General features: G+C 36.4%; 1 protein-coding gene across 1 annotated transcript in view; it reads left to right on the plus strand.

The window, feature by feature from the left end:
• SLC6A15 (solute carrier family 6 member 15) overlaps nt 1–20,838 on the plus strand; it is a 35,390-nt gene extending 14,552 nt beyond the window's left edge. Inside the window, exons 3-12 of the mRNA XM_059846841.1 lie at nt 4,413–4,570; nt 5,053–5,179; nt 6,007–6,188; nt 7,427–7,537; nt 10,929–11,170; nt 11,277–11,469; nt 12,604–12,796; nt 15,179–15,338; nt 17,945–18,107; nt 19,484–20,838. Of these exons, the coding sequence (XP_059702824.1) occupies nt 4,413–4,570; nt 5,053–5,179; nt 6,007–6,188; nt 7,427–7,537; nt 10,929–11,170; nt 11,277–11,469; nt 12,604–12,796; nt 15,179–15,338; nt 17,945–18,107; nt 19,484–19,855 (1,901 nt within the window). The 3' untranslated portion in view covers nt 19,856–20,838. The remainder of the gene's footprint in view (nt 1–4,412; nt 4,571–5,052; nt 5,180–6,006; nt 6,189–7,426; nt 7,538–10,928; nt 11,171–11,276; nt 11,470–12,603; nt 12,797–15,178; nt 15,339–17,944; nt 18,108–19,483) is intronic.
• The last annotated feature ends 1,640 nt before the right edge of the window (nt 20,839–22,478 follow it).

Below are 22,478 nucleotides of genomic sequence, written 5' to 3' on the forward strand. Positions count from 1 at the left end.
GCTATTTGGCTAAGATGATATTCACCCTTTAATCACAGTTTTGTAAACAGGCACACCTGAACATACTGAAACTGGAACTAGTGACAGGAAGACAATCCTATCAGGATACAGACAAAAACCTACAGATAAAACGTAAAACCATTATCAGAATTTTCCTGACAAAAGCAGTTTCCATTTTGTAGTGGTAAATAATTTTACTTTCTGAAACTTAGTATACTGTTAATTTATAGTGTTTTGTTGCTCATTTGTCATTACTTCGAAAATTTGAGCATTTGACGTTGAAAATCAGCTTATCTTCATCTGAATGTCAGCTTCTTGCTTGCATTCTGTTAGTAAGTGTCAAGTAAGCAATAAGAGCTGGGATCACTCTACAAGACAGTAGTAAACTTTACCTTGATTGAATCAGAATTAAATCCGACACCAGACACTTAATTAAAATCTAGCACAGCAGCAGCTGAAACAAATGTTGAAAGTTAATATGTTTTCCTGTTGCAGCAAGAATTGTTAGGAGAAGAAAATTCATCTGTAGTATCAAGGTGGTAATGGTTATGTTGCCTTGGATTACTGCTTTTGAAAGTGTTTTCCAACTCTTTAATTGCTAATTAATCATGTAATTTTATGAAATTTTGAAGCATTTTAAAGAGCTTAAATCAAAACCAATGTCATTGTTCCACTTCTGTCAATAATATTGCCAAAGGCAGTCCTTATGGTAATCTCAAGAAAAACAGTTTACCAGATATCCCATTCTGGTGCTTGAGTAAAATGAAAAAATAAGGAAATCCAAGTAGTGCACAGTTTTAGCAATCATGAAATCTTTGTGAAATCTCTTATATCTCTGTCATTCATTCTAGTAAAGATGGATAAAGCTTTTTTTTTTTCTTATTGAGATGACTTTTTTTTAATATGGAACCCAATGTTTAAGATTAAAACAGGCAAAAAAAAAAAAGTGAGTTCACAGTTGAATAATTTTGTAAGTGTAGAAAGGAGACCTGGGGATCCTGAATTACACAGAATTATAATATTCAGAAGGCAGCTTAGCTGATAGGTGTAGCAGACAACTGACTGTAGGATGTTGTTCAAGGGCAATTTATTATTCAAATTCAAATTAGAATGGTCCTTATCCAATATAGTAACTGCAATGTCCCATGGTTTCACGCACAGGCAAGGGACATGCTGGGATGTTTCCATAGTGATTCTTTTTTAGGATGAAGTTAGGATGTCTTAGAGTTCTTTGAAGTATGTCTAGCTTCAAGGGAAGACTTCAGCCAAATACTTGCCCAGAGATGCTGTGGTTTCCTGTTGACTATGGGGCATAGAAGCCTTTTGCAGCTGTGACACAGCTGTATAATCCAGCTATGTCCAAGCTCTATTGTACTGAAACTCACACATGCACAGTTTTCCATTATGTCCATTTTGGTGACAAGAACAAGATAGAAGGAAACTCAGGAGGTTTGAATCATCAGAAGAACCAGCACTTCAGGTGCTTTGCACAAACCTGGCATTGTAGAGGTGAACTCTGCTGTCTGGCTACCCACTGAATTACAGAGCTGTCCTGTTTAATGTAATGTGGATTTAGCACCACATTTATTGAACTCATTTAGTAGAGTCTAACTGATAAATCTTGCAATTTACATTGATACTGCACCATAAAACACCCACATCAGCCCAGTCTTTAAATGTGTGCTTAACTTTGCAGCCTTGTGATTAAGGTTGTGGACTGGACACTGAAGAGCTGGGTTCAGTTCCTGCTCTAATACAGTCATCCAGTGGGATACAGGGTAAGTCATTAGGCCCCAGTTTTTTTGAGCTGTATAGGTTTGTCTCTGCTCAGCTATGGCACATCTGTCTAATTAAGATCTAAGGTATCATTTACAGTAGCATTATATGATATAACACCTGTGTACTGTTGGCTTTCAATGAATTGTGTGAGCAGATTTTTTAAAGACAGTGATGCCAAAGCTTCTCACTTGCAATGTAAATTCTGTGTTGCAGAAAGTTTGAGAGTCAGTCAGGGGTATTTAATGGTTTCTGTGTTATATGTTTTTAAGACAGATAGTCCCCCTCATTTTTTAATGTGGTTGTTCCTCTGTTCTTCAGTTTTCCTCACATTTGGTTTTTTCTGTCTCTTTTCTTAATAGCCAGTAAGTCCTTTGAATTCTTTCGATTACATGCACATAGAAGATGAACTGCAAGAGACACCAAAGTACTGAGCAGGAATGTAACTGCTGCCTCAGTAAAAACAGTGCTTCAGTAGACACTGTCAGACCATATCATTGCATAGCATATTATCTTGGAGCTACTTCATTGGTAACACAGCTCATAGATTGTGAGGTACATGAGACTAATGTGCTTTGTCTGGTGTGACAGTGGTTTTTCATAGAATTGTAGAATGGTTTGGTTTGGAAGGGACCTTAAAGATCATCTAGTTCAAACTGCCCTGCCATAGGCAAGGACCCTTCCACTAGATCAGGTTACTCAAAACCCCATCCAACTGGCCCCCTTCTGGGGATGGGGAGTTCAAAACCTCCCTGGGCAACCTGTTCCAGTGACTAATCAACCTTATAGGAAAGAATTTCTTCCTAATATCTAATCTAAATCTACCCTCCTTCATCTAAAGGCCATTCCCCCAAATCCTGTCACTACAAGCCCTTATTGAAGGTCTCTAGCTCTCTTGTAGGTCCCTTTTAGTACTGCTATAAGTTTCTGTAAGTTCTCTCCAGAACCTTTTCTTCTCCAGGCTGAATAACCCCAACTTTCCCACGTCTCTTTTGCAGTCCTGTGACCAACTTGGTGCCTGTGGACTCATTCCAGGTGGTCAACATCTCATGTTGGGGCTCCCATTTTACTCAGATTTTGTCTCTTTTTTCCCTCCCTAGTCTTGAACTCAAATCTGCAGTTAATCCATGATTAACTGCACGAATTTATAAGATCTTTTTAATGGAAGGGGGTGTCCAATTAGTGTGTTCTTTGTGAGAAGCAAAATAGCAAGTGGACCTAAATGGGAATGAATGCTACCAGAACATCTGAGACCTCCTGCACAGCCTAGGAAGGTTTAGCTTTTCTAGCATAAACTGTATTGCATGAGGTAAATTGCCCACTAAGGGTATGAAAATGCCAGTGCATTTTGATAGATAAAAGCCCTAGAAAGTTGACCCTCGATGAGGGAACTTGGAGTAGGACGTAGCTGGAGTTGAGGATAAATGCCAAAATGGTTTCTGAACTTTGCTCAGCTTCTCTTTCATCACAGGATGAAGACATTGGTTATACAAGTTAGCAGCTCTGAGTCTAAGCTTCTGAGGTCTTTAGATCTTTGCTTTGTAGCTTGCTTCAACACACTGCAGTCTGCATCTCTCAAAGATTTTCCCTTAACCTTATAATAGTTTCAAACAGAAGTTCTAAAGCCTTTGAGTTAGTTGTCCAGCACAGTGGTCTAAAGTGCAGCTTAAGAGCCACACAAAGTCAGGTGCCATGTTGCTTGGGCTGATGCCTGCATGTTTTATTAGCTCTGGGAATAAATACTCCACGACACCAAGGAGGAAGTTAGGCTTGGAACTTGTCAGTGTGCTTAGAGTATGGATATATTTGCTTGTAATCAGACTTCCTGAAATAAATGGATATGCATCCTTAAGTTAGAATTGTGTATGATCAGTTCCTGGGAATAAGACGTTAAAAAAGAGGAATTGCTTTTTATATATATGTTTATATGTAAAGGTGAAGTTACAGCTGCATTTTCAAATATGACTTGAAGAAGAGAGTTGGTGAGTACTGCAAGATACAGAGCTACAATACTCCATTTCTCTTCCACCTCATGTTTCTGTTTTCTGTCTGGAGCCTTGTGGCAGCAGGCTGATACAGTTTTCTTGCTTAGCTGGGAAGCATCATTGTTATGGACAGTATGAAATCCCCTTTTTGAGCATCTGAGAAGTGGAGAAATCAAGAGATATCTTCCGAGACTTCTTATGATTGAAGCTCACTCAGAATGTTGTGTACAGAGTATTTTCTGTATTTCCTTTATATTCAGTCTTGCTGCTCTGTTACAGGCCAAGCTGTTGGGTCTTCTAAGAAATGTTGATTTAGCTCCCGATGATTCTGTTTTTCTAAAAAGTGTTTGATTGAATGTCCAATATTTCAAACAAATAACTCATTTCAGTAATATCTCACTTGCAGGAAGACTTGCATCAAACATGTTACAGTGTTTTATAGATTAGGTGTCTTTGAATTTTTGATATCTTACAAGACATGAGCGAGGTTCAGCTAAAATTATTCTTGCATGTGATCAAAAAAGCTTTGCAACGAAAGACACTAATTCAAATTTGAAGCTATTAGAAATTTTCACATTTGCTCTGTCAAGTTTCACATTTGTCCTGGCTCTTCTTCCATTTACTCTGATTTATTCTTTGTTCCCCTCATAGGTGCCTATCTTGTGCCATACTTAATCTTGCTGCTGATAATAGGGATTCCACTCTTTTTCTTGGAGCTTGCTGTCGGGCAGAGGATCCGTCGAGGGAGTATTGGTGTGTGGAATTATATCAGCCCCAAACTTGGAGGAATTGGATTTGCAAGCTGTGTGGTATGTTTTTTAACACTGTGTTGCTTGATGTCAGATGTCATGATTTAGACTTCCTGTTTTGTTGCAGGGAAAGGCCATTGATTTATAACTGGGCATCAAGGTCAGTTTACGGTGTTTTTGAAGATCTTACAACTTGAATTGATCCAGTTGTTGACATATATGTCTGTTAAGTCAGTCAACTTGTATTTTGTTATTCTTTTGAAATTGGGAACTGTGGAACAGAGTGCCCTTCTGGAGGAAAAATGCCTGTAACAGTGTAGGTATAACATAAATAAATATGGAGAGAAGTGAAAATTTAGAAAATGTCAGGTACTTTAAAGGGACAAGTCCTTCCCTTCTTCTGATTTAGTTGGATAAAACTAAATTTAGTTAATCAGGTTCATTGACTGATGTACAGAAATATGCAGAAGTTCAGCAGGCATTTTTTTATTTGCTTCCTAAATGTAACTTTTTGTTGTTTTTTTTTTTTTACTTCTTACTAGGTCTGCTTCTTTGTGGCCCTGTACTACAATGTCATCATTGGATGGAGCCTGTTTTACTTTTCCCAGTCTTTTCAGCATCCGTTACCGTGGGACCAATGTCCTTTAGTTAAAAATGCATCTCATACCTGTAAGTCTGTGTTAACATAAGGTTCTTGAAAATCACATCAAATATATAAAATTTGAGGCTTTCAAACAAAAAGGAGAAAAACTACAATGTAAGAAGATATTTTTGTGCGAAAGTGTTCTATTTGTGTGTTCTTAAGTGTCCTACAAGAGCACTGTTTTCTATGTAAATTAATAGAAATGAGATAATCAGTCCTTTGAGTTTTGCTGTAATGAGATAATCTCTTACGGACATATTCTATGACAGCATGAAAAGTTCCTTATCCCTTTGGTTTGGTTATCTTATAACAGTACATATTTTGTATTATTATTGCTATTGAAATGTGAATTATTTCCTCTTTTCCTTTTTTTTCAGATTCTAACTTTTCTTTAATTATCTTTTGTGGGTTTATTTACTGCTTGAATAAAGAACCACCAGGGATGTTTGAAACATTGTACTTTTTTTTGTTCATTGCAGAGAGGTAGTGTTCATAGTATGTAATTCATAGTATCATATGCAGATAATGTAATTTTTTTTGTAAATTCAATATATGTCTTCATCTAAGCCTGATTACTGTTTAGTTCTGAAGTGAGAAATAAATTCTGCCTTGGAGTAGTTTTAACCATAATGCAGAGGAATACATTATCCCAAAAGGGTGTTTTAAAAGATACCCAGAAGCTTTTACTGATAGCAGTCACTTTTTCTTTTAGACAATGTCTTGAGACTGTTCTGTGAGTTAAGTTTTTTAATAAATGATGATGGCACAGTTAGAAATATTGAGAAGTGATAGAGCACTGTTATGAAATATCTCTCCTGAACCCTTTCTTTACTTGCTAACATATCTTTGACAGTTGTGGAGCCAGAGTGTGAAAAAAGTTCTGCAACCACTTATTACTGGTACAGAGAAGCACTGAATATTTCCAGCTCTCTGTCAGAGAGTGGGGGTTTAAATTGGAAGATGACTATCTGCTTGCTGGCTGCTTGGGTCATGGTATGCTTAGCCATGATCAAAGGCATTCAGTCTTCAGGCAAAGTGAGTATACTGTTCACCTGCATGACACTGTTTTATTTTGAGGCATTTCAGGACATTTCTGTTCACCAAACTGTCTCTTTACTCTGATGAAATCTGTAGGAGCAGGTTAAGTGCTTTGACTCACTCCTGCATTTGTATAATCTCAAGTAGAAGAATATTAGTAGTTAAGCATTAAAATTCTATCAATTTTATTGGAAATGGTAGTTATTTAGTGGGAATTGAGATCTGAAGAAGAATAATTTTGCTTCTCATCAGCACAGTTGTTGCATGTAACTGTACCTCAGCTTTATTGTGCAGCATAAGTCTCTGTGTTGTGAGTGTCTAAGGAAATAAGTTTCCATGTGTACTCACCCTATGACTGCAGTGCATTCACAACTGCATGCTTCTGGCATTAACACAGCAGCGTTCCAGGATTCTGGATTGTTTCTTTTGACTAATGATTTACCATCCCTTTGCACCTGAGTACTGTTAGCTTGTCTTCTTTCCTTTGCATGCAGCCAGCTGGTGAAAGATTTGCTTGATCTGTTGATCTTGGTGGGATTTTCAGAGGAAAAACAATTTGTCCCAATAGCAAAATTCTTTGCTATTAAAAAGTTTGTCACTGACATGGCAATTTATGTGACCTCCTTGGGGCATTTCAGTTAAAGAAACAAGTAACAAGTTTAACTAGAAAATCATTTAACTAAGCTTTACAGAATAAATTTTCTTTTTAGTGATGGGTAATGAAAGATCAGAATTGATTTTTTTTGTTGTTGTTTTGACAACAAGCATGTGATTGAATTCATTGGTTATGTACTTTCTATTGATTCTTGTCCCCATGCCTTCTGAAGGCAAAATTGATTTCTATTCATGCTGCATACCTTTTCCATACCCAGTCAAAGTGCTTTTGTAAAGAGAAGCTTTTCTGCAACAGTTTACTTCTGTCTTTGTTTTCATCTCATTGAATTAATGCTGAATTTCCCTGGAAGTCCAGAGGTTCTTTACGGGTTAGTGATAAATACATCAGGCAGTTGTGTTGCTTTTGTACAGTAGAGAATTTAATTTCTTTTACAATCATGTGATTTTGCTTTCTTCTACAGAGACAAGGGGAAGGGGAAGTGTTCTGCATATTTCATAGAGCATATGATTATCAATTCAGTCATATATCCAAAGGATACTGTGTAGTGAATGAACATATTGAAAAGAAACTCCGTGTTAAATGTCATGTTACATTTTTTCCTTGCTTTCTTGTATTTCAGATCATGTATTTTAGTTCCCTTTTTCCCTATGTGGTACTTTTATGCTTTCTGATCAGAGGATTGCTGCTTAATGGGTCAGTGGATGGAATTCGTCACATGTTCACCCCTAAGGTATGTACTTAATTTCTGTTTGCAGGGTATTAAAGTTTCAGTGGCATTTTGACCATTTATGAATGCTCTCATTTAAGCTTATTGTTTTCATAGAACATTTGGCTGTATTTCTGTTTGCTTAAATTGCAAAATTTTTGTTGATCTCAGTGGCACAATACCAAGCCCTAAAGTCCAAAGGCTCAAGGTGTTCCAAGGGTCTGTAGAGTTGCCTCTCTTAGGTGAGGGCTCCTGTAGTTTTACTCCTCTACAGAGCTAAACAACTGAGAGTGCAATTTGGAGGATTCAGGAAGTTTAGAGAGCTCTAAATACTGAAGTTTGCCATTTTCTAATATTGAAATGTCTAGTTCTGGGTTGTCAGTGCCTTACTTTGCACTTTTATCATGGCATGCATAATTAACTCGTCCCTTTTGGAAAAGAGCATCTTATTTTCCTCCTTTTTAGAAAAAACTTAAAGCTGTTTACATAGAAGCCCAAAGTACAGGCGACTTGTATTTAGTAGTGAAGTAGTGTAAGTACTCACCACTCAGCTTTCCTTACTACTTTTCTTATGACATGCCATGATAGCAGCAGTTCTAAGCATATTTTTTTTACTGCCAATATTTTTTCCAGGAACATGCCTGAAACACATTTAGGTTTTCTAACTCTGGAGGTGATAAGGAGTGTTATGAATCACTGTTTAGCTTGAAGATCTAAATTCTACCTGCACCTATCTCAAATGCTTGCAACTACATCTATACTATAGGAACAGGATGATTGGATAGTCAGAGCCATACTCAGGAATGAGTAAGTCTGGGCTTCATATTGTATTGTGAAATGGGCTTTCCAACAAGTCCACTTCACAATACAGTTGAGAAAAACAGGACTATTATTTCAGAAATGAAAGCTAAATAATAAGATAATCAAAATCAATGCACATAGTGGCTAATGCCAGATGACAGGGTGTTGTCAGTTGTTTTGATTCCAGGTGTTTTGAGTCTGGACAGCTGTCATCCTATAAAAATGACCTTTGTCATCTCTCACATTGATGCAGTCACGTTCCACTTCACTCACTGTCACCACTTTAGAGAGTCATGCTTGTGCAGAGATTTGCAAACTGCTCAGGCAAATTTGAGAAACCTGAGGAAGAGAGAAATGTAATGCCTACTAATGAGAGAAAGTCTAAAGCAAAGGTGAAATACAGACCTCTATAAGATATAATCTGGTTTCTCAACCACAGTGTTAATACTTCCTTTGGCTGGAGAAGTACCACTAGATAGTGAGGGAAAATAAATATAAAAACTGTCCTTGGATACCAGCACCTCTTCAGTATTCACTACTTCATGAGTTATACTTAAAAAAAGTTGCAGCTGGTGTTTACTTTACAGTTAGATTATACTTAATTATACAAATGGTTCAACTGTTCATTTAAGTTATATCAAAAGAAAAATGGTTCTTAATTTCTTCTGACAGTTTCCAGATTTGTATAAAAATTTAAGTTGTGGTTTAAATTTGAAGATAGGAGGCCTGTATGTCGTATGTATTATATGTGAATATAAACCTTACAAAATTATTCCATTATAAATTTTTGGTACTTGAGCACTAATTTGGACCGTAGGTTCATAGGAGACTACCTGAAGAAGTTCAGACTCCCACCCCTGTCATTTCATTCACTCCACTGTGCTAACACTTTATTTGGGCATCCAGGCTCTAAAAAGGAATGCTAAACCAATCTAGCAGGAAAATTATCCAGGTAGATAGATGTGAGAGGGAGAAACATCTGTTTGGCCCAATTAGATGAACAAATGACCACATTTTGAGCACAGATGATTGTAGCAAATTCCCATCAGTTATGCCAGCATGGGAGAGGATTGGCACACATTGGTGCAGGCGTGAGAGTGCAAGACTAATGCAGGAGGCATTAGTCTTTTGGCATAGCTGTTAAACAAAGCAGAAATTCTAAATAAGACAATGGAAAACTTAAAGAAAGGTATGTGAAAAGCCCACTTGACTACTGCAGTTAAATTGTGGGATTATATGAAGCTGAAGTACAGTGACTCCAAAATTTCACATACAGTACCTAAATGAGTCTAGAGTTAATTTTGAAGGCCTGAGCCACGTGTATCCAAAACCACACTACTTCTGGTGGTACCAAAGGATATGTTATAGGAAGTGAGAAGTGTTTTGGTATTTCAAGCAATTAGGGATTTGTTGCAGTTAAGAGTGTTCCTTGCTCTCCCTCTGGTGGGAAAGCTCTGGCATGACAGTGCCAGAGTTAGAACTATGTGCAGTAGCAACTTGTGCATTGTTATTATAATCTAAATTGCAAGTCAGGAAGATGTTTATTCTCAGAAACACCTTTTCCCAATTTTATTGTATTTTATCACTTATATATATAAGTGAATAAAGAAGCTTTCTGCTGCCTATCTGTAATAAATATTACATCTCCATGGGAAACAGACATTTTATCCAAAATGTTGTAACAATAGCAGATTTCTTTCTCATCAGAGTAAGACAGTCAGTCTAATAATTCTGGCATCTATGCTGATGCTTTTTAGTTTTACTTCTAAGAATAAACCTAGGGCTTAAAGAAAATAAAAGTCACTTGCATTAATAGAGGCCCTGATTCAGCTTGAGCAAATCTGATGTTTAAATTTGACATATACTTCTTTAATTCTTTTTTGTGAATCAGTATCTAGAAGAATTTGAGATAGACAAAGTTTGTTTTTTTTTTTTTTTTTTTGTGCAATGCAGTTGATCTGAGTGAGCAATACTGTTGAATTTTTTGATAAATGACTTAGTTGCCCCTGAAATACATGACCCATTTAACATAGAGTTAAGTTCAAGGCATCTGACTAAAGAGATTTGACTCCTGCACTATACAGCTTGTGTTGGCGAGTGTTTATTTATATTTGCATGTAATAGAATTCCATATAAGCATGTGTATCTCATGTTCACCTTCTTTTTTGTTCATTTGAAAAGTAACAGCAATGCAACTTTAATCATACTCATTGCATTTATTAAAAGGGTTGATCAATCTAAAATACACCTTAAGTCTAACAGAAGTCAGTACATATACTGTAAATAAAAGAGCACTGTAAAAGAAAATAATCTCTCTTATTTCTCAGTATAACTAGCTGCTATTTCAGTTACATAGCTCCAGTAGTGTCTCATTGTTTGGAACATATCTATAGCATGTTTCTCCTCCACGTTTAGACAATATTAAATAAATAGAAATTCTGGCCCATAAGTTTGCCAGCTTCAGGGGTTTCATTCAGCTTTCATTTTATCATAATGAAAATACAGTTGTAGTGGAGTATTGGCATTTTTTTGATGTCGTGTTTATTCTGTTGTTTTTTTCATATAATAGAAATGCATTTTATAGCTGACATATATTATATCTAATTTCAAACAGCTTGAAATAATGCTGGAGCCCAAGGTCTGGAGAGAAGCTGCTACTCAGGTGTTCTTTGCCTTAGGGCTTGGATTTGGTGGAGTCATTGCCTTTTCAAGCTACAACAAGAGAGACAACAACTGCCATTTTGATGCTGTACTGGTGTCCTTCATCAATTTTTTCACTTCTGTGCTGGCAACTTTGGTGGTGTTTGCAGTTCTGGGCTTCAAAGCCAATATCATAAATGAAAAATGTGTTACCCAGTATGAATATCCCTTTCTTTTTTAAAAATTATTTTTACGGTTTATTTCATTTACGAACTAACACAGACCACTGAGTTTGTTCTCTCTGTTCTGTTGTGTTTTACAGAAATTCAGAGAAGATTTTAAAACTTTTGAAAATGGGCAATCTCAGCCAAGATATGATCCCACATCATATCAATTTCTCAAGCATTACAGCAGAAGATTACAATTTAGTTTATGACATTATACAGAAAGTCAAAGAAGAACAGTTTGATTCTCTTGGTCTGAAATCTTGTCAAATTGAAGATGAACTTGACAAGGTGAGATTAAGTCTGAATACAGAGATTAGGAAGAGATGAATATTTGTGAACCTGAAGAAAGCTGTCACATGTACCTGCACAGAGTATCAGCACAGTGTACCTGGGAGCTGTGCACCTGTAAAGACCTGGATGGAAACATGGTTGCATTCCATCTCACTTGAGGACTTTTAGGTCTGATGTCTTAATATAGTCTTCACTGATTTATAATATATTTTGATCATTATATCATTCTTCTCAGGAGGAGATGAGTTTTTTAAGCTCTGTTTTTCAGAAGAACTGAGCATGAGGATTTTTCCAAAGACTAAACAGAGGTGTTACCTATTCAATGTCTCAGACTGCAAGATATTCTAGTGTTAAGATACAATTATTAGATATAAAGATTACTTCACTAAAACAGAAAAATTATCTACTTATTAGTTAGTTTAATGAGTATCATCCTGTTTTGAAATCTTACAGTAAGCCAAATCTGTAACAGAAATTATAGTTTTCTAGCTTTAGAGAGTCAATTGCAGATTAAAACACTGACTTCTATATAGTTGCATCAGCATCTGAAGATAAAATATAAAATTGCTGACTTAGACTTTTGAAGTTTTTATATTATGGCTGCTGTTTAAATTTGAAACAAAAGTATAGAAATTAAATCCTTTCTATGCTTCCTGGAGAATACAGAGTGTATTTTGTAGTAGTCCAAGTTCTGATTGGACAAGAGAGGAAAATTCTTCATAATGAGTGCAGTCAGCCCTTGGACTAATCTCTCAGTGGACATGGTGGTTTCCACATCATGGGACACTTTTAAGATTCAGCTGGACAGGGTGCTGGGCCATCTTGTTTAGACTGCTTTTGCCAAGAAAGTTTGGACCAGATGATCCATGGGTGACCTTCAAACCTCGTAGTCTATGTGTCATTCTTCTATGAAAGAAATGTGTTAATGCTAATCAACTTACAAGTTCTCATGTTTCAGTAAATATAATTAATTGGAAGAATTTCGTATTAGATGGCAATTTCCCACTCTGCCTTCAAGAGGCAATCAATGACACTGTATGAGCACAAAGTCAGACTTGTCAGGCTGTCACACTATCAGAAAACCAAAGAAAATTCATGAATAATGATATAATTTTTTTTCCTCACTGACAGGCAGTTCAAGGAACTGGTTTAGCTTTTATTGCATTTACAGAAGCAATGACCCACTTCCCTGCTTCTCCCTTCTGGTCAGTCATGTTCTTTCTCATGCTAGTAAATTTGGGACTTGGAAGTATGTTTGGAACCATTGAAGGCATTATCACGCCCATTGTTGATACCTTCAAGGTCAGGAAAGAAATTCTTACTGGTGAGTTACACAAATTTCTTTTCTCCATAGAGCAGTAAACCAATTTTTTTTTTTTTTGGCACTATGAAATTTTTTTTTTTTTTTTTTGATGTGAAGGTTTACAGAGCAGTAAATCAGTGTATTCCAGGCTGTACTTCCATGCACAGGCACATTCATATCTGCCAGTAAAACCTTTTCCTGACTGTTATAGTCGCATAAACACCCTAAAACTTAATTTTTCATTAAATTTCTATTACAAGTTTCTGTATGGTCAGTCCTTTTGGGCTCTTTCAGAATGCTTTCCATTCCACCCTGTGTCACACATTGGAGAAACAAAGGAAAAGGAAAGAGTGAAAATACATTGCAAGTTACTACAAATTATTCCTGCGTAGGCCAGATGAAATCTTAATTTATGATGAAATGTTTATTATGCCAAAATCAGTAGAGTAACTCTCTAGAGAAACATATTTTTCCTTGTTAAATATTTATAAAGTTTTAAACAAGGTGTCTAGTTGTTTTGTTTGGGGATTTTATTGCTTAAAGGCCCTAAGTTATTTGTTTGGGGTTTTTTTATTGCTTAAATGCCCTAAGTTATTTGAGGTGTAGCATGTTCATGTAGCTTTTACTTGTAGGGATTTCACTTTTTTGTATAAAGCACCAGCAAAGGTGTGAAAGTTAGCTTTCTGAAAACCTTCAGGACAGCTGCAAGAGATTTGGTGTGTTATGCACAAATTCAGCTTTCCTATCAATGCAAAAGGTGGGATAGAAAATAAATTTTAAAAAATGGCGCTTTAAAATTGTCAAAGTCTATGAAGAAAATAATAAACTCTATGAGAGAAATAATAATACATTTTATAAGAGTTAACTCCTGATACAGCAGAGCAACTGCTTTTTGCCCAATTGCTTTCCTTACTTTACTGAGATAACAAGTAACATTTGATATTTGATAACAAGTAATATTTGATAGGTAAAAAAAATCAAATTCTTAAAAAAGCTAAATCAATTGATTTTTCAGATGTCCTAAGTTATTGAGCACTTTTTGGTCTGTTTGTTTTTTTTTTAATTTGGTCTCAGCTTCTTGCTGAATAACCAGTGCAACAATTAGAAATTAGCTGTTCTTCCTAAGTATGTGTGCAAGTACCATGATTTATAGTCATTACACTGGAGTAATGGAGCATTTTACAGTAATTCCTTGTTACTCTGTTAGACAAAAAAAATAATTAAGATAAAGAAACATTCAAGAACTGCCTTTCTCTTGTAACTTTTTAAAGTGGTGTGCATGCATGATTTTAGCTAAATTCGGTTGTACTCAAAAGATTAAAACTTGATGTGGTGGTTTGTTAATTAGCTGAAAATAATGAAATATTTGGATTATTTTTCATGCAGTACTGGTGGTATTTAAGAAGGATTATAGCTGCAATAGATTTTGTGCTTACAAAACAGAAACTTTCAACTTTTACAGAATTGTTCATATATTTGCAACTCTTTGAGTTCAGAGAAACCAACTCAAATGCTTAAATTTATTTTGCATTCAACAATGCCTCATGCTGAGTGGTGGAAAGTCCATAAAGACATTATAGTAATAGTTCCTAAAAGGTTCAGGATTAGACTTCTACTACAGTATTTGAAACAGTGTAATTGTCTTACTTTCAGTACTATAATCAATAAGAACTGATTATTTTGGATTCATGCAATGGGTGTATTCTGTAAAGATATTTTATATTTTGACCCAGCTTAATTTCACCAAATTTTGGACTACTTAGATGCATCCTTAGCCTAAGTTCCCTGTGAGGGAAAAAAAAAAAAAAAGAGCAGCAGGATCAGCCTTTCAAGAAATATATTCTGGGTTGTCCCTGAAGAAGGGACAGAAATGTTGCTTAATGTACAAATATATTTAGACAGATCCTAATAGAGCTTTATGCCATGACTGATCTTCCAGGAGCAGTCTATTCAGCCATTGTATTTTTTAGAATCATAGTCTTTTTAGAATCATAGAAACTTCTTCATATTATTCTTTCCCCCCATATTTTCACTTCTAAGTTCTTTTCACTTCTGAATTCCAAAAAGTGAGCTGGTGACCAGTTACCATGATGTGTGATGTTTTGCCTGCTGGTTGATTTTACCTTTGCATTTACATTATGTTTAGTGAGAAATAGTCACTTGATTAATCTCTGCTGATTACTCTCTTAATCAGGACTGCTGTGATATGGTGATTGTAGTAATTCTAATTTCATCATTTCTCTGTTTTGTAGGAAAGAGGTAGTATTACTAATATTCTTAAAATTGAGAGCCCCTAAACAGTAAAATGTTACTGACTTGACGTTTATGAAGTAATGTCTTAGTTCCTTCTTGTCCGTGGAACTTTGTTCTAGTTATTGCTCACTTTTCTGTCCTTTATTCCAGTCATCTGCTGCTTGGTAGCATTTTTTATTGGCCTGATCTTTGTGCAGCGCTCTGGAAATTATTTTGTGACAATGTTTGATGACTACTCAGCTACTCTGCCCCTGCTTATCGTGGTCATTTTGGAGAATATTGCAGTCATCCGAATTTATGGAATAGACAAGTAAGTGAAGGAAATGTATCTCGCTGTCCATATCAACACCATTCTTTACAAAAATTAGTGCTATTTTAATTATATTGTGTGAAGCATTTGCATTATACACAGAAATACAAGTAATTAGAAAGCAAGACAGTCTGGTCCAGAATCTAGTCTGTTACTAAGAACAAGATTGGAGCAAGATACTACATCAGAAGAGTGTACTGAAACCCAAAGAATAATTGGAAGAGGTCCAAAAACAAGAGAATGCAGTAAAAGAGACAAAATTAGAAATTTAGAAAGCAGGCTAGTTAAAAAAGTATAGGGAATTTTTATCAACAAAGACATCAAAAAAAAGAATTCAGAAATAACCATGGTCTAAGCAACAGATCAGGATGAGTATTTCAATGCAGTATTCCAGGCGGCCTGAGAAAGAAACAAAGCCAGCTCTAATGGCAGTAAAAAGAAAAAAGTTTCAGTTTAAGAACTAAATTTAGTTTGGGGTGTTACAGCAATTGATTTTTCTTTGTATTGGTTGTGAGAGAGGACATGATAGCCAAAACAGGGTCAAAGCTTACTTGGAAGCAGCACAGCTGACAATGAAGTAAAGTGACCTGTTGGGGATGTGTGAAGAGGAATGACCATAAATCCCTCTTTTTTATTTTTTTTTCTTTCTTTTTTTTTCCTTTTTTGTTGAGTTCATTTTATATCTAAAATCAGCAGAATGTGTTCAGTAAGTGAGATCAGTATATGCCATGTTTAAGGAATAGAAGAGTTTGTGTCAAAAATAACTTGTGGCATGCACAGGTTAAACAGAACATGATGTACTAATGTGTTGTAGTAATTAAAATGTCTGTAATTCCTGTGCATGAAGAAAAAGTGTGACATAGAATGGGTGGGGTTTCATTTGACTTTTCACTTGTCTGATCTGAGTAATCAGCCAATCATTTATCACAATGAACCAAAACTATAAGAAAATTTAATTTTATGGTTTCCAGACATTGTTTCTGGTCTACGCAAGTAGTACTTGGTCTACTTGCTTGTTCAGGGAGAATTCCAACTTGGACCACGTGTATAATCCTATTATTGATAATTTAGATATAAAAACACCACATAGATTATTTTACACATGCAACCAAAAGATAAAACAGACAACCTGGGTATAAGGTTGGTACTGTCCAAGCTCCACTGTGAATGGAAGTAGATATGCCAAAAGTCAGCAGCTGACCTGTTGGTTGATGTTTAGGCATAGCTAAAGTATGATAATCCTTTGTTTATGGCTCACAGTGAAGGCAAGTCATGTTTTCAGAAGGGGTTCTGACAGGATACAGTGAAAAGTTAACAGCAAAGTTTCTCATTTATAATGACCACCTGAGGATTCCCTCTGCAGTATTCCTTGTATTTCTTCTGATGTATGTTTCTGCAGAAACCTAGCAATTCACTTTGCAGAAACTGTCAGTATCAACAGCCTCAGGTTGCCATTGGCTGTGATAGTACCAAGGGTTCCCTGCAGATAAAGTTCCATATAAATGTCCAATTATTAGACACCAAGTCTTTGATCAGATAGTAGAAAACCAAAGCATAGCATCCAAAAGGTGCTACAGAAAGGAGACAATGTATGAATTTCTGTGGCCAAGAGGGAAAATCTCCCATACTGGAATCAGGGCTCTAAGGAGCTTGAGCTAAAGGAGACTTTTAGAAGAGGATGAGTAGGACAGAGACAATGGGAGACTACTTTAAAGTAAGGATAACAGATTCATGTTCAACTGGAAGAAGATCTGGAGGTCTCAGAAAGAGAAGGCTATCTATAGAGGGCACAAGCCATTTGTAAATTCAGCTTCCTTTTGGTTGATACGTTTTATTTCAGTGTAAACAAAGAATAGAATGCCTCAAGCTGTGCAGTTAAAATATTTTTCTGAGAGTTTACATGACAGAAGCTTCACATGTGTAACTGCTTGGAAAACATCCTTTTGTATGAACTTTTTTGAGATGCACATTTCAAAAGGGAGTGGGACCACAAGGGAGTTAAAACAATCATTGCTTGTGCACACTCCGAAAGAATTATTTCTAAAATCATTCTCTGTTTCTACTGGCTCTGGAACCATGTTCTCCATCATGAGTACAAAAATAGGAGTTTTGTTCATGTCTTAACTTAAAATTTTGAGGAGAAAGGAGGCAGTTTTATAGCTTGGCAGAGCTTTATTTCAGCAACTTATATGATGCAAATCATAGCTTATGCATAAAGTTGGTTTTCTTAGACTGCAGCATGTGTGTGGGTTCAAAATTAATGTTGCACAATCTGTAAGGTGTGCTGGTAAACAACCCAGTAGACAATACAAGAAAATGTAAAAAAGAATCTTCTAAAAGAAAAGCGAGTTTAAATATCTTCCAGCACAGTCCAGCAAGCAGCTTACTAAATCACTGCGCTGTGCAGGGGATTCCTTTTGTTCATCTGGTCTGTACTACTACTATAAGCTCCATTTTTCAGCCCATCAAGTAATTTAAACTACAGCTATTTCTATATGCACATTTTTTCCATTGTGTTGATTCCCTCAGGTTGGGTGCTATGTATTGATTATAGTGCTCAAAACCTCAGTGTCTACACTAACAATATCATTTTAATCCCTTCACAGATTTATGGAGGACCTGAAGGATATGCTGGGGTTTTCTCCAAGCCAGTATTATTACTACATGTGGAAGTATGTTTCACCCTTTGTATTGCTATGTTTGCTGGTAGCTAGCATTGTCCAAATGGGATTGAGTCCTCCTGGTTACAATGCTTGGATTGAAGATACGGTATGTATATAGTATGTATGTGTATTTGTAGGACTTGTATGTATGTATGACACCATCATCATCATCATCATCATCATCACAGTGATCGCATCTGAAGCATTTGAGAAACACATGAGCAGACAAAAAAATTAAAATTAGAAATTCAAAATCAGCATAAATAATGACATGATTGCTTTTATCTCAAGTAACTTTGATGTAAAACCAACAATTTTTTAATTTTAAGTAGTTCTGCTTTAAAGTAGAACTGATTGGCACAAACCTGTGTGCTCTGGGTGACTTATTCTGTAATGTATGATAAAGAAACTCTTAATCATGGGTGAGTCTGTTCACATTCATTAAGTCTTATTTTACTGCAGAAAACAGATGATAATTGGATAAATCATTTCAGATAACTCATCAGGTTTTTTATGTGTCATAGTTTTTTCCTGTGGGAGCACATATCACAGTGTAGGTAGCAGCTGTATTAAAACCTGTCTCTGATAAGAACTTGTCTGGGTGAGTGGCAAGACAGATCTGAGCTTTGACTTCAAAAAGAGATTCAGTCAAGGGAACTCTGAAAGCTTCAGCTAATTGTAGGCCCATGAGCTCTCAGCTATTTCTACAGGCTTTTTATGCAAAATAGACAGAGACAAAATGTCACAGACATTCATCTAATGAAACTTTCCCAAATTAGCCAGGGGGGAAGTCACAGCAAAGACAGGTAAAGGATAAACACAGGAGGTTGGCTTTACTATTGATAGATAGTGTGGCTGACTCTATCCAGACAACGACAGGATTCTCAGAAAAATGCTCTTGTTACATTTCAGTCTTGCCCTCAAAAATTAGAAAGAGAGATACCTTAGAATACCAAACATGCCATTCCTTCCCACATAGAAAGTAAGGCAAGTTGGCCATTGATGCATGGATGCAGTAGAGGTGTGGGGTATAGTAGTACCCCAGCATTACAGTTTACCTGATGTCTATGCAAAGTGCAATAACTGAGATAGTTCCTGTCTAGACCAGCTATTAGCCTACAGAACAGGGGCTGACTTTCAGGCATAGTTACAGATAACCACTGCACACTTGTCTGTTCTGGACATCCTTTCAAGGATCAGGAAACTACAGAGAAATGTAGCAGAAAGCCTAAAGTGAAAATCTTCATTTGTGTGCTTCTGAAGCGCTCTCAGAAACTGTTCAACAGTGTTTTAGTCCTTCTCACTGGCTGAAAGATAGCAATCCTACATCTCCATGACTCTTCAAATCTGAGATCTGTAGTGGTGCCTGCACTGTGAATGCTGTGGAGTATGTGCTCGAGAACTGCAGACCTCAATGAGGACTGCAGTTTTTGTATTTTTCTGGTAAAGATGTATTAATTATTTTTCTGTTGTGTTTCTCAGGCTGTGGAAGAGTTCCACAGCTATCCAACGTGGGGGATGATTGTCTGTATATCTTTGATGGTGTTGGCCATACTGCCAGTCCCAATAGTCTTCATGGTACGCCGTTGCAACCTTATCGACGACAGCTCTGGTAGTTTGGCATCTGTATCCTACAAAAGAGGTCGGATAATAAAGGAACCTGTTAACCTGGAGGGAGATAATACAAGTCTGATTCATGGGAAGAGTCCAAGTGAAGTGCCATCTCCAAATTTTGGCAAAAACATATATCGAAAACAGACTGGCTCGCCGACCCTGGACACGGCTCCAAACGGGCGTTATGGTATTGGCTACCTGATGGCAGATATGCCTGACATGCCAGAGTCTGATTTGTAACCACAGAACAAAAAAAGTGCTGTCTGTTTCTTCTCTCACTGATCACGGCCCTGCTGTGAGGTGTGGTCAGCGTCACTTACTAGGGTGCGATCTCAGGTGCTCCATAGTGACAGTCTTTAAAATGGGTGAGAGCATTCACGTTGGATTGATTCTCTGAGTTTTCATTTGCACTGAAGGAAATGTTCTAATGCAATGGCAGCCTACATCTGCCAGCATAGCCAAGAATTTGATTTTTAAATTAACTTCTAAATTTAAAGTTTTCTATTTCTGAAGCCCAGGTGTCGCTCAGATGATAAAATATTTCTGAGGTTATATCATTGAAAATCAATTTTTTTTCTGCTGGATTTCAGGTTGACTCCCAAGTATTACTAGTGAGCTCAGTAGAAGTTCACCAAACCCGTGTTTGTGTAAACACCTGTATATACCTTATGTAGATATGCTGTACTTATTTTATTAGCACTGATAATTACTTAGGCTATTAGCTGAGTAAAAATCAAACCTGCAAACTATTTTCTTATGTAATAGCTGTATAGAGCAATAGTATTATAAAATCAAGGAGTAGACTTATAGGAAGGCGATCAAAGATTCCCTGTTCACTGGGGACTGTGTAAACTGTGGCTGTATATTTTGTGTAAAATATTTGCTTTTTCAGTGTGAAAACAATGTTAGAGTGAGTCACTCCGAGAATCTTAAGGATTGTGCAGATTCTGCATTTTTTTCTATGCTGTGTGCCTAAAAAAGACCTTGATATTTATTGTGGTTACAAAATTACATATATATTATATTTATATAATATACTTGTAATGTAAATATGTATATTATTCTGTATGTAATCGTTTCAAAAGTTGAAGCAAGATGGCTTTTTTAATTAGTCTCCTTCAGTTTTGCTTCTGTTTTATGCAGATACTTTTTTTCCAGTCAGTAATTGTTAAGAACTGTATGGCATTATATTTTAACCAATGAATAAAGAGATTGATAAGGTATTTCTCTGTGATATCCTGATACACTTATAATAACACAGCCTGCTTTTTCCTCATCAGGACTACCTGAAAGAATGACGTTTACTGGATTAATAGAGATGCTAAGAGAACTTGAAAACAAAAAGCAGTCATAATAAACTTTTGGACAGGGCCACTTACTGTGACTACAGGAGGTGATGTAACGTTGTAAACTGGCAGGATACGCTGGAAGCTGGTACATGATCTACTCCTTACCTTAAAGTGTTTTAAAATTAGGCATAAATTCTGACTTTTCTACCTCTACTGAGCAAAGGGAAGAACTTGCTTACATTGTCCCAGCATCAAAGAACTAGATTAGTTTATTTGAGGTAATTGCAAGTGTCTGAAGCTCTGTGCCTCAAGACTACAGTTTTGTGCGTTTCAGTATGGAGAAGCTATGACAAATAAATGGAAAGAAGCAGAATGTCAAACCAAAATACTTTAGCAAGTGATAAAATTCTGTATGGATAACTCTTCTGTCACAGGAGAATAATCTCAGATAATTTTCCACTTTTAACCTGAGAGCTTTTGAAATAATTTCTAATCATCGGAAAGTTGAACTAGTAGCATTAGTTGACAAAAAGCTATATTTAATTATCAGGCTTATTTTACATGTGATAGAAATTGTACACCTAAAAAAGCATTTAAAGAAGTCCTCTAAAACACACGGGTTGGAACATATGGGGCAGAGTTGGCATAATTAAGCTGCTTGTTCTTATATAACTGATGTCTTGGCAACATTAACATGTGTGTAATGTCTCACTGTTAGAGCAAGCATGTACAAAATATTCCTGTTGTGGCAGAGCAACTGCAAATTTCCACCATCATACCACATCAGGCTTCTAATGTGACTCTTTGGGGTAGTTGCCATGCATCCATCCCTCCCGTCCAGAGTGTAGAATTCTGTTCTTGTCGATGAGTTCCCTGTACTGACATGCTTTTACTTTTGTAAACCCTAGTTTTCAATGTAGAGTCATGGTCAAATGTTTGCAGCTACAGAAGAGTTCTTAAAATGAATATGAGCAAGATCTTACTCTTAAGGTGCAATAGCTACTTCTATTTAATGCATCACAAAGGGGACTAATGTTGCTTTAGCCGACTGCTGAAGATTATTCTGCTGGGAACATGTGTCTACCCTTTTGCTCTTTACTTCAACACTTTTAATGAGTATTAAGACTTTCTACTAGGTCTCAATTGGTTGCTTCATATTAACTCCTCACCTTCATGAAATGTATCAGGCTTGAGAAAGCCCAGAATGTATGTCCTGTCTGCTGTCAGATGTTCAATTCATAATTTGATGATAACTGTGATTGAACATGCTCAAGTGCAGGAGTTCTTTAGCTGTGGTTTGGTATGATGGTCTCTTAAAAGGCATAAATTGCAAATCAAAGACGGCTCTGACGAAGGGAAGAGAGAATGATGCATCTGACTCCATCATCAGAAGGCCAATGAATTATTATACTACACTATGTACATTTCACCTAAACTGAATCTGCCAAGCACTCACTCTTGCTCACAACTGCCCAGAACGGCACTCATCTCTGATTCTCTTGTGACTGTCCCATGACAGTCCCAGACATACACACACTTCTTGGCTCTGATAGGCCAAGGGAACAAAACATCCT

Source organism: Haemorhous mexicanus, chromosome 5 (assembly GCF_027477595.1).
Source record: "Haemorhous mexicanus isolate bHaeMex1 chromosome 5, bHaeMex1.pri, whole genome shotgun sequence".
Taxonomy (NCBI): Eukaryota; Metazoa; Chordata; class Aves; order Passeriformes; family Fringillidae; genus Haemorhous; species Haemorhous mexicanus.